Source organism: Numida meleagris, chromosome 4, assembly GCF_002078875.1.
Source record: "Numida meleagris isolate 19003 breed g44 Domestic line chromosome 4, NumMel1.0, whole genome shotgun sequence".
Classification (NCBI taxonomy): domain Eukaryota; kingdom Metazoa; phylum Chordata; class Aves; order Galliformes; family Numididae; genus Numida; species Numida meleagris.
In genome coordinates this window covers 83,299,274-83,312,233 of record NC_034412.1, presented here as the reverse complement: position 1 = coordinate 83,312,233, position 12,960 = coordinate 83,299,274, and the positions used below count along the sequence as shown (strand labels likewise).

Here is a 12,960-nt window from a genome sequence, read left to right as displayed (position 1 = left end):
ACACCTCCATTTAGTACCTGCAATGTTATTTATCCTGGTTGTAATAAAGATACTGATACAAATGCTATTGTAAGAAATTACTTCTTAACAACCTGGCTCAGCAGAAAAGATCTTTCCAGATTTTTTAGGGATACTATAAATTGCTTTGTACCTATAAAAATTAGGAACCATATATAAGATAATCCACATTTCTACAAACTATCTAATAGCACTGACAGATTTCTGCCACTCCAAGTATGCAGTGATTGGGATGAGATGCTGTCAGCAGGAGCTGCAATCACTTCTTCATCTTTCCCGTATTTTATTTATAGCTTTCTCTTTCCCTCTTACTTTAAAATAAATTGTCTACAAAACAAAAAAAGAAGTCTTCCAGAACAGCTTTAGTGGCTGAAGGAGCAGAATCTGAGCCTTTCTCTTTAAAAATCAAAGCAGCCTGTTGCTAGGGGGGGTTGCTGTGCTTGGGTGCTGGCAGTCCCACAGCTGCTGCATCAGAAAACCCAGGTAGGAAACAACTATTTTCCGAGAGACCTGTCTAAATATCACAGTGTTCTGCATGTTTTGATGGGTGAGATATATTTTCAAGGTTTTTCCAAGATCCTCAGCATGATGTTCCACATATTTTTGATGTAACTCGTTTTGTGAAGAGGAGTTAGAGAAACTTGTGTTTGTTTGGGGGTTTTACTGCTTTGGAAACAGACAGCCTCTGGGCTGTCTCCTGTAATGGAGAGCTTTAGTGTACTTGCTTTCAGTTGCTTACTTTTCTTCTTTTTTTTAGTGCCTGTTCTTGTACTTAATTTCAAGAAATGATAAAGTATTGTTAAAGAAAGTGGCCATAAGGCTCTTCTGGTTTGTTGCCAGCATTCTCCATTTTCACATGTCTTTAGGAGATTGTTTAAACGCAATACATAGAATTTGATATGAAAAAGAAGTTTATGAGCTGAGCAACAACAATGCTGCAGCTTCTTGCAGTGTTATATTTTTTGTGCCACAAAGCTGATACCTGATTAAACTTGTACGCGGCCAGGAAACATTGCAGTTTGCAGGCACATCTTGCTTAGCACTTGAGCAAGGTGCTGGGGTAACTGGTGTTGAGGTGAATGCAAAGGTGGTTTGGGAGCATCCCATTTGCCTAACAAAACCACGTGCTTAGGGCAAATTCAGTTCCCTGTGCAACCCGAAGGTGCTGTTTAGCAACCGGACAATCCTTTGGGGCAAGCAGGGACTACACCTAGGTGGAAGACAACAAAATAATTTCTCCTCTGCCCATTCTGTCTTTATACTAGTCATTTTCCACAGCTAAAGAGTCCTGCCTGGGTTGGATGCAGTCTTTGAGGAAAGTATGCATGAGCTTACATACCCAATACAAAGAATGGATAGTAAAATAGGATAATTTGTGCAAGCTTCAGCACTCTTGCTAAAGGAGGTGTAGCGGGTGCGCAAAAACATCCTGTGTTTTACTCCTGTGAGTTATTTTGCAGGATTTTTAAAATCCAGACTAAATTATGCTGCTGGGTGGTAGATCAGCACTGTTGCTGCAAGCTTTCTGTGGGAAACAAATAGAGCTGAGGTGAAGCAATAGTAGCATTCAGTGAAGACATGCAGTGGCAGTACAAGGGGAAATTGTTTCAAACTATAAGATGGAGATGTATAGTAGACATAAGGAAAAATTTTCTTACAGTGTGGGTAGTGAGGCACCGTAACAGGTCACCCAGAGATATGGTGGCTGCCCCATCCCTGGAGACATTCAGGGTCAGGTGGAGAGGGCGCTGAGCACCTGATCCAGCTATAGGTGTCCCTGGTTGTTGCAGGGCAGTTGGACGAGATGGCCTTTCAAGGTCCCTTCCAACTCAAATGATTCTATGAACTTTCACTGAGTGATAGGAATCTATTAGTAAACGTAACTGAGAAAAGTGTAAGTAATAATTCAGTAGTGTCTGGTAGGCTGTTGTAATCTGTGGATCCATACAGTATCATCGTAGCTAATACTGGTTTGCAGTTATTCTTTATTCCTGTGCAAATATATCACTATCAAATACCATAATGCTGTGAATTACATACTTTTAACTAATTATATTTTATATTGATGCAAGTTAGTTGGTGACATTATCTTCCAATCACTAGTTAAACACGTTTAGTCTTGAGTAGGTTAGGGAAACAGTTATCCTGCTAACCTATAGAACTACTTTAGAAGTGATCATGCTTGAACTATGTCTGAGAACTGCATCCGTATGTCAGGAGGGACAAAACTCTTCATGGACAGGGGCAACTGGTCCGAGGAGATAAGCCATAAAGAAAGATGCCTTAGGGATGTAAGTAGACAAACACATGGCTGTGTTTTCTAACTTCGCTGTGCTCCAGGTTTGTGGCCTACTACAGGCATCAGTGGAGCAAGCACAGCGAAGCTCCTTAGCTGCGTTCTGACAGACCAGCGATGATGACACGTCCAGCTTTGGGCTCAAGCGCAGCGCTCCGCGGAAGACGGGACGGAGCTTACAGGGAACGCGCGCAGCTCCCTTAAGTTTCCCGCCCCACACTCTCTACAGCGGGCGGGAGGGCGAGCACAACGCCTGTCGCGCATGCGCACAAGACGTTAGCGCGGCACCGCACATGCGCACTTATGCTTCTTTCCCCTCCCGTTTAGGGTGAGGGGTCGTACCGCCGTCGGCTGTCCCGTTGAGGCCGCGCCTCGTCTTGTCCTGGCTCCCATCACTCATGCGCTCTCCCCTTCACTTCTGTTCCGCTCCAGCTACCGGGAGCTGCCGGCCCCCCCGGGCCGCGGGTGGAGCGAGGGAACGCCGCCAACATGGCAACAGCCCCGGCGGCCGCTGCCCCTCCGGCGCTGCGCAGTGAGTGACTCCGCCGGCCGCGGGAGGGGCGGGGCGGGGCGGAGCGGTTGGTGCTGCGCTGCGCTGCGCTGCCGCTGTTGCAACGTGGGAGCGCGGTTGCATGGTCTTCTCCAGCCTTAACGATTCTCAAACGTTCTGTCTTAAAAGAGCGTTATGTCGGGCAGAAAGGATTTGCGTGTTTGAGTGTAAAGCTCGTGTTTTGAGGTGGAGTGTTAGGCGGTGCCTGGGGTCTCTGGCGGCCCCTCGCCTTTCGTTGGGACAGCCTCGATTCTCGCCGGGGTTGGGGAGTGCCGAAGGGACGCGGTGCGAGGCTGTGGCGAGTGCACGTCCCGTTGCAGGCTGGCACGAAATGGAGCCTGCTGGTTCCCCACAGTAATGGTTTAATTTCTTTTGCAGAATCTCTGTGATGTTCCTGTTGAATACTTTGGGGATCGTTAATGTTGTGAATCCAACTGCAGAGCTTTATGGGCTTACGAAAATAAGCTCTATAAAAGAACTAATTAAGAGCAGAGTATTAAAAAGTCAATAAAACCAACGCTGATTCCAGTATAACCACTCAAGTTTTCATCGATGTTGAAGTGAAACGTGTTGTCCTTAAACTCGTTTTTAGCAAAATGGGGTATTTGTGGGCACCTGCAATGTAGGAATGTTTCCATCTCTTTGAAGATCTTTGCGTCTGCTTGTCCTGGGAAGGGACCTGCTCTTGGCAGGTGGAGTCCCAATAGCTTTTAGACTAGATCACATGAGGAAATCGAGAGACACCCTCTAGTGATGGTTGTTTCCAGTTACAGAAACTGGTTTTCCAAGAACAGACAGAACAGCGTAGCAGTGCACTGAAAGGAGGACTGGCCGCTAGTTCTTTTCTGAAAAGTGTTTTGTTTCCTCAAAGATTTTGCTCGACAAAAATTCATGTTTCTGTCTTCTGAAATCCCTCTTTTCTGGAATTCTGCTAGCTTTGTTATGATGGAGTGAGAAGTACTACATGTGGTGATCTGAATTAAAGTGGTTTACTTAGTACCAGTATAATTGATCAGTTTGTTTTGTTTGTTTGTTTTCCAAATACATTCAAAAAAGGAATAGCTCTCCACTCCTTGTATTGCTTCGTTGTTTATAGTGCCTCTGTGGTGTTAAAATACACATAAAAACACAAATGTTTTCATGAGAAGGGAAGTGTATTTTAATGCAAACTTTCAGTTTGTGATGTCCCTCAAGGGTTGGGTTTCTTCCATGCTTGCATTATATGCTAGCATTCTCATTCTGGTCCCAGTGTGGCAAACTTTCCTTAAAACATATCCTGTAGCTGTTTCTTCTTTTCAGTCACAGCAGATGTTGTTTGTCCCTATTGGTCTTCAGCAGTTCATTCAGCCTTTGCCCTTTATTTTTCTAATGAAGTCCATGGTAGAACTTTACTGTTTTCATTTAGGATCGTGTTATGCCTGCTTGGATGCCTGTAAACCTTCCTTAAATTGGAAAATGTGGCAATTTGTCAGTCCAGCAGTCAGAATAACACTCTCAAATTTTGGCTATCCAGCTAGCTCCTATCTGCATGGAGTGAAATACAGAGACACTGTAGGACAGTGGTGCTTCCAGTGTAAAACGTGGTGTCAGCTTCTTCGCTGCAGTCCTAAAAAGGTGATCTTGCAACACAGTGCTCTCAGAGATGTCTGTGTTCTCCCACTTCATAAATGTATCTTGAAGATAAGCAGAAATTACTTGGCTGTAGAGCCTGTTCACATAAACAGAATAAAATTCCATACAGAGATAAATAAAGTAAACATTTATGTGATCTTTCTTCCAAGGAACCGTGGGATCCCATAGTAATTGGTGCACTGATTTAATTTTACCACAACTATTAAAGCCTTAAAATGTTTTTCGTTACATAGAGAAAGCATCATTCCCCTGTTATCACAACGTATTGATTCATGCATGAAAAAAATGTTCTACGTGTGGAGCATCAGTTCTGCAGATGTTTTAAGTGATGGAAGAGTATTTCTGCACCAATTTTGAATGTTCATGCTGTTCACTTTAACCTGACTTGTCTGGAAACATTTACAGGGAATTGTCATATATTTCAGAAAATTGAAAGCAGATTCTTACCTGTTTTGTATTTTTCACTAATTGGGACGAAATTGAAATGAAACAGTTGCTCCACTGAAGTATAGTATGTTTTTACACACTGGATTAGGATCACTTTAAACAAACAAACAAAAAAACGTGGAGGCCTGCGCTGATGAATATTCTACAACTGATTTTAGAGGCTTGTTTTATTGTAATTCAAGTCCATTGTTTCTATCTCTGGGAGACCCATGTGGCCTTTCTGTGTGCAAGAACTTTTTGTAGGCTTCAGTTTGTCAAAAAGGATTTTTTTTTTCCTCAGTTCCAAAAATTTCTGAGTGAAGTCTGTCAGCAAGTTCGACTTCTGCTTTGCTGCACATCTTGTACACAGATAAACTTTATTTCATCATTTAAACCACTAATAAATATTTTAAAGGTGTTGAGCTAAGGCAGATCGTGAGAATACCGAAGCAGTATGGATTTTGAATTTAATAACTATTAGTTGCTCATCTTTTTAAATGTAGTTCTCTAGTGACTTCCCTGTCCCTCTCCAAATCCACTTCTTTCTGTCATTTCATCAACATATTTCCTAACAACAGACGTGTTCCGTAGTACACACTCAGAAGCTTTTTCTTTTTCCAAAGCACCACAGGGCTGGGTAAAATACTCATTGAATAAGATTCAGTTGGTCTGACAAGTCTTCATCTGGGCTAGTCCTGCTGTTGTTTCTTACTGTCTTCTGAATATTTACAAATAAGCTAATTCAAATTGGCAAATGAGGGGACAATGATGCAACTAGAAACTGTTTTGTTAGTGAGTTCTTTTAATAAGAGAAGCCTCTAACTGATCGCTCTTCAAGCTGTTAGGTTTCTAAGCTGTTTTCAGATAAAATATTCTGAGGACTTTTGTGTAGAGGATAAACGTGACCCTCTTAATGTGGTGGGGCAGCCCAAGGGAAGGGAAATGGATACCATCTCCAGGCACCGTGTAGAACACAAACATAATTCTGCTTAATACATAAAATTAGTGAAAGTTCAGTCATTTGGTCACACATACAATCTCATTTATAATATACACTTCATGTTTTTCATTTGAATTTGTATGAGAGGGTGAGTTGTAGGCATCCACTCCTTTGTGTTTCTGTCCCCAAGACCGTAGCTTTTTTAGAAACAACCGGATAATTATTTATCCTTTTCATTTAGAAATTGAGGAATGCAGTAGGGTTATGAGGTCACTACAGATATTTGCTTGAACCTGCCAGAAGAGATCATTATCTAAGAGGATCTGATGTAGAAGGTAAGGGGAAGGAATTCCATCAATCGTCAAAAGAAAATGAGGTCTTGATAAGTTTGATGATCAGAGATGAGTTCTCGTTCACTTTAAATTTTAGAAAGGAAAGCCTGGGCTTTCTGGAAACATCTATTGAAAGGCTACAACAAAAAGGAGTACTCCTGTAAGAGTGCATTGTGAAAACGAGATCCATTGCGATTAAAGCATTTAGATTAATGGCCTGTAAGATCTGAATTGCAAAAACTAACAAAATTTTATTTCCTCATGCTTTTCATTGGAACGTGGGCTATAGATAGGCATATTTTACATAATTAAAAATTTATTTTACGAAACAATCAATTTAATCATGTCACTGTGTGTTTTCTCGTTCAGGCTTGCCCCCTGTTCCTTCTACATCAAAATCAAGAATGGGATTTTCAGAACTTTCCGTCAGGGAGCGTATGAGAGAGAAACTGAAAGCAGCAAGGGTGAGTGTCCTTCAGAAGTCCTGGTTGGCTTTGCTCTTAGAAGTACCAACAGCTTCAGCTTGCTTTCCTAGCGTTACGTGTGACTGATTGGGTTATCTGCTTTTTTAATTCGAAGGCCGAAATAATATTTGATTCCTTGGTACAGGTATTTTTCCAGTGACTTTCTCATGCTGTGTTGTTTTTTTTTCTGAAGTTTATATTTCAGTTGTGTTTCTAATATAAAAGTTATCCTTTTTAATAATTAAAATTATAAAATCGTTACAAGACTGGTATGTTTTCATCAAAAAAGTGATTACCCTCTTTTGAAATCAGTGGATTTGCTTGCAAGTTTACTGTGCAGTTTAATAAGGAGTAACATCCAGGTCTAAAAAAGCACTTAAGCTGATTATATCGTTAAAAGACTTTGTCCCTAATACAAGCGTGCATGAGATGTTGAGTTCCTGGGAATTTCTGTAGCTGTGGTCCTATTACATTTGTATTACCACTAAGCATTATTTCTTTGGTTTGCTAAGTCAAAAGGAGAAGCTACTTTATCTCAAGAAGACCCGGGTCCGCGGCCAAGGCATTTAAAAAGCATCAGAGAAAGGAAAGCAGAACTCAGACTGGATGAAGGGGTAAGTGCTCTAGGGCTCAACTACAGAAGATCAATTTCATTCATTTTATTGTAATTAAAAATGATATTGCTTGCTTTTGTTAACATAAACCTCTCCAATTACTGCTTTTAACGTGCATGCTGAATGATAATCACTTTCTTTAATTACAGTATAGATATCCTGTTAAACTTGTCGTTTACATGTTCGTTACTTCTGTTGTTTAAGATACCTTGAAGTATTTAAGGTACAGTTACAGAAAGGGGCACTCTGTTATAGCTTTATATAAATTTACATAGTGCAATTGATAAACGCTGTAACTACTAAACGTTAGCTTTGTCATGGCACTGTATTTGCATTTCCTTGTCGCTATTTTATATTCTTTTTTTTTGGTGTAAGCATATTCCTTGTTAGAAAATCTATTCTGTGTTAAATAACAGAGGCTGTGCCTGTAAAACTTGCGCACAGATATTCTTTGTTACTTTTGGAGCAGCCGTCATTAAATATATAGTTAATGTGTACAAAGTAACAAAACTTACTTTACTTTTTAATGTTTTTTATTAAAATATATAGAAAAGAGTAACAAAAACATAAAGCTTAGTGGGGTATGTGACCCTGTTTTTGTGAAACTAATGCATCAGGCTGGTTTGATGGCAGTGGTTGCAATTCTTAGTGAGCTCTCAAGGTGTTCCTTAGAGATTTTTGATGAAATTTTGCTTTTCCTGCGCTTCGTCCTTGACAGTTATTGTTCACAAATGTACATGCTGCCAAGAAGCGGTGACGTGAATGAGGCGTGACTATAAAGGGAGGGATATTTCTCTCTGATAGGAGAGGGCTTGTAAAAGTCTGGTAAAGAGGCGTGATCAAATTTTGGATTGCAACTCTATAGGTTCCACTTGAAAATTCGCAAGTAATGTATTTATGTTGAATGAAAATGGAGTTGCAAATAAACCTAAATAATTGATTTTTTTTTGCAATCTTGAAATCTGTTCACAAATTCCTTTATCAAAATGGGGAGCACGGCTGCATATTTTTTGCTGTTCACAGGACTGTGTTTAGCCAGTGTAACAAAATCCATAACAGTATTTGCTATATACGTATTATTTGCTGCACTGTACCCTTTCCGTGCCCTTGTTTCAGCCCAGATGGGGTTCCTGGCGCACCAGTGTTCCCTTGGTGCTGAGTGATGGTTGTGCCAGGCTACTCAGCATGGCAGAGCCACTGCCATGATGGCACGCAGGGCAGGGAAGGGACAGGCTGCATTGTGAGCTGTGCTGGGCCACACACGGGCCGTGAGTTAGACGTGCCTGGATTGAAGCTTCAGAAAACTAGGAGAGGACAACTGTGCTATTCCCTTTCTTGAGAAGGCAGGGAAATGTCATCCACAGGGTTTCAGAGTAGCCTACCAATAATTGTTTGAGAAAGGGGGAAAAAAAAAAAAAAAAAAAACACTCAGGTTTGTGTTCGGGCACCCAAGCAATGGAGGGTGCTTTTTTTGATCAAGAGCAAATATATTATTCCTCATTTCAACAAGAACAATAGAAGTAGCTGGCCTTGGGCTCATTGATTCCCTCTGTAGGCAGCGTTGCTGGGCAGTAGCACCCTTGCCACGGCTTCCAGGCTTGTGCTGTCTACCAGCCTCTCATTTGTCCAGTCCCTGGGATGGGCAGATTTCTTGTTGCTGCCCTGTTGCTCCCCCTCACGGGAATAAGCATGTCGTTGCCTGTTCTCAGGAATGCAGAAATGATCTTGCCAGCCGTGAAGAATGTGTACCATGAACTGTTTCTTGATGCTCTGCAGTCTGCTTCTTGACCCGTAATAAAGGTGGAATGAGTTGACTAATAAACAAGTATACCCCTTTAACATAAATATAGAATCAGAGAAATTCTCATCACAGTGATTGTAATTTCCTTTTTGTTACTTTTTTACTTTGAAAACGCAATGCCTAATCTCAATATTCAGCTGTAGTTTGTTACTTGGTTGCTTTTTGATGAGTGTTAAAACTTATGTATTTTTCTGGTGCAGTCTGGTGGTGATAAACTTGGAGAGATGCAAAAGGATGAGTCTCACTTATCATCAAAAATAAAGTTTTCTGATTCTGTGAAAAAGTTCAAGCAAAAGTCACCAGTAAGTACCAATTTTTTCATTTCAATAACTGACATTAATTGTATTTAAGCATTATATGGCTTCATGACTGTTCAAGTAAGCAAGCAGAATTTGGTCTTGAGTAGTGAAAAGGAGTTTATATAATTTAAAAATTCTCTAACAGTATATGCCTAGAATTGAAGTATAAAGTGGAAACCGAGCATAAAAATGACATTGGCTTGCTTAATTTTAAAAAATCAAGCAAATCCATCCGTACGTGATGAATGGAGCTTGGAGGAGAAATGTTCCTTCTTTTAAAATCCTCTCAATTGAATGCACCAACTGGTAGTTAAAGGAACACAAATGTTTATAGTTAAAAAATGTTCATGTTAATTCTTCTGTTAGAGCTTTCACCCTAACACTCAGAGGTGCCTCAGTCTTTCACAGGCAAAATACAATTATAAATTTATCCTTAAGTGATTAATCTGCATTTTTGTTATCCATCATTATATAATGATGTCTGCATTACAGCCAGAATTTAAAACTTTGTTTTTCTCATTGACAGTGTATTATTTAAAAATGTTTCAGTCATTTAGAGCATTTGTGTGGGGTCTCTTCCAGAAAAAATAGCTATCCAGTAACAAGTGTTTATACGTGGCTGTTACTGCTAATATTAATGGAAAGATAATTTTGCTTGCTTTAAGTTTCTTTTAAATATTGTATAAAAATGTTCTTTTTGCAGGTCCAGAATGATTATCCTTCTGCTGAAGAAGCGTATAATTTCTTTACTTTCAATTTTGATCCTGAACCAGAGAGTATAAAGGCTGGAGCGTGGAAAGGGAGTCAATTAAATGAAGAAGAGGCAGAAGAATATGTAGAAACCCATGAGGAAGAACAAGAGGAGGATGAAACGGTGTGAGCTATAGAATAAATATTCATTATTTTAATCAGACATGAATTAATTTTAATCATCCGATACAAAATGGCAGCTTTGGTTTCCTTAAAAATTCTGGAAGTATACTTTCTAAAATTCTCTACTTTAAGAAGTAGATGAACTAACAGTGATGTTTGCACCTGAACTGTAGGATGAAGATGCACACCTAGTTAAAGATGCTGATTTGTTCATTATGGGACAGACAGATGAAGACTTTCTAATAATGAAGCCTGCTGAGTGTGAAAGATACTCTGCACAACTGCAAAAAGAAAAAGAATTTCTGTTCATTCCCAGCATGCAAACAGGTATGAAGATGGTGCATACCATTTTCTTCCTGGATTTTGCGTAGCACTGCACTCTCTGATCTGCTGGAGAACTTGTGCATCTGACTGGCACTAGGGAGAGATTTAATGGCTGTGTCTGACACTGATCATCCAGTGAAGTCTGCGTCTGAAACGGTCTGACAAAATGGATTAACTAGTAATGTGCACACCTTCACAGGTCACCATCTGGTATGCTGGCAAGTGAGCTTGGCACCTTGATTGCTCTAGAGTGTAAATAGTGCTATTTTGTAGTCAATGGAAGGTGGCCGGCCCCTTATTCACTGGGATTTAGTTAGTACTTTGTTTAACATATACAACAGGTTACAGTGTACACACATCTTGGTACTAAAAGTGATTCATGCACTACATAATATATGGTATTTATTTACTTGACCACGTCTGTAATTTTTCCATATGACAAGCCTGCCAAGAGTCATTTAATGACTCTGCATACGTAACATTAGGATTTCTGTGATGTAAGGGTATCACTTGCTATTTAATATTTGGACTGAAAGAAACAGAAATGAGCTTTGTAATGGTATGTAACTAAAATGGTACCAGGACAGCTTGGAACAAAAGACCAAAATTTTGACATTTGGTTCCTCTCCTTTTTTGTGTCTTGTATCTGAGTTCTGACTGCTTCCAGTGTGTTCTGCTGTGTTCTGACTTAGAGCATCACTGTGCTTACTGTATTTATCAGTATAATCACTTGCTACTTGGATGTAGGAGGAGAGCTCTCTTTTAAAAAGTACTGAGCCCATACACACCAGTGAAGTCATGCTGCAAATGGTGTTTAAAGAATCCCACCTGCTGTTACTGGATTAACTTGAGTTTTTGTGCATGTCCTGTACTTTGTGCAAGAGTAGCCTGAACAAACCAGTAATAGTAGCTAAAGCTTTCCTTTATACGGGAGTGGCTTCAAAATGTTCACGTAATCAGTTGTTACTGCTAAAAAGGTTTTACATGGTTAGGGAAGAGAACATTAAAACTAAACTCCACTAAACTCTTTAAAGATATTTAAAGTAAATGTTTAATTAGCTGTTTGGAAGATCTGTGATTCTTTCATTATAAAATTAACCTGTAGATCTGTCTTGATGAAGAAAATGACGTATTTCAGTTACATACTTCTCTTTATTTTACTTAGGAATATACTGCTGACAGCATGCTTAATATGGAGTACCATTTGTTTAAAGAATGCACAGCATAGGCTGTTATAGAATAAGCAAACCAGAACTGCAGTTTTAAGATACTTTACGTGCTTTTATGTATGATTTCTTATTAGTGCCTACTTCTCAGAAGATGCCTGAAAACATGCAGCCTAGGTACCTTGAGGATGAGGGTCTTTACGCAGAGGAAAGACCCTTCGTATCACCATCTAATCAAAATATTTTAGAAAACAGAATTCTAAGACAGGAGCAAGTAAGTCATCATTATGTTCTTACTGTCTTTTGCAGACTTCTTATTTATCAGTATTTTATTTTGCTATAGTATAGGCCATCAGTAAGTAGAAGGTCATGGTAATATGGGGCTTTCATCTTTAAAATGTTTAACCATATTGGACTTTAAGAAGTGTGGATTTTTGTTGGAGTGTCTTTTAGTGTATCCCAATAGATACAGTACCAGACTGGGTCTTAGAAAAGTGATTATCTTCCTGGCTTTACTCAAAGCTTGCTGGGGGACAAATCACTTTGCTTTTATGTGCCACAGTTTATTTTCCAGTAAAATAGGAGTAAATAAATATAACTTAATTTTTTTATAAGAAGAGGGTGTTATGTATAAAGACTTAAAATCAGGACTGGGCGCTGTAGTAATGTACTAGAAGGTCATAACAAAAGCAGTGAGGAGTGTCATCTGTGTCTACTAAAGGTGACATGAATAATGTACCTGTTGAAATGTATTCATCAGACTGTAAGTGTAAACATAAACAGATAATTTATATCATATTAAGATTTATAAGAGTGCCAAATAGAAAAGCCTGAGAAGGTGCTTTGGATAGGTTTTGTGCTATACTAAGCAGTGTGTAGGTTAGTATACATTTAAACTAGAATATAGCAGTTCCATTCTGTTTTCTTATAGTTCATAGAATAACTGAAGTTGGAAGGCACCCAGAAGGTTCATTAAGTCATGTCTTTAATTCTGTCAGGCTTGGTGCTATGACCACTTCTTCTCTGTGAAGTTCTTTGACTTCCTCCTGTGCTGGGAGAGGCTCTTTCGTGAACCAGATTGGGTCTAAAATTTGTAACTGTTTGGTTTCAACCACTGAGTTTTCTGGATTTACTGTGTGACTACATCAGTATTTCTGGTTCTAGCTAGAGTCAGCTTAAAACAGGTGTGGGCATAAGAGGGCATCTTTCAGCAGCAGCACTGGTT

General features: G+C 39.6%; 1 protein-coding gene across 6 annotated transcripts in view; it reads left to right on the top strand.

The window, feature by feature from the left end:
- The window catches only part of CC2D2A (coiled-coil and C2 domain containing 2A), a 47,842-nt gene continuing 35,329 nt past the window's right edge, over positions 448–12,960 (top strand). Inside the window, exons 1-8 of one of the 6 annotated variants that reach the window (XM_021396347.1) lie at positions 448–501; positions 2,747–2,846; positions 6,564–6,658; positions 7,171–7,272; positions 9,274–9,375; positions 10,076–10,246; positions 10,419–10,572; positions 11,873–12,009. In XM_021396347.1, the coding sequence (XP_021252022.1) occupies positions 2,804–2,846; positions 6,564–6,658; positions 7,171–7,272; positions 9,274–9,375; positions 10,076–10,246; positions 10,419–10,572; positions 11,873–12,009 (804 nt within the window). In that variant the 5' untranslated portion in view covers positions 448–501; positions 2,747–2,803. Of the gene's footprint in view, positions 566–1,487; positions 2,847–6,563; positions 6,659–7,170; positions 7,273–9,273; positions 9,376–10,075; positions 10,247–10,418; positions 10,573–11,872; positions 12,010–12,960 lie in introns of those variants that run through there. The other 5 variants (XM_021396345.1, XM_021396346.1, XM_021396348.1 and 2 more) reach the window with 5 other exon arrangements.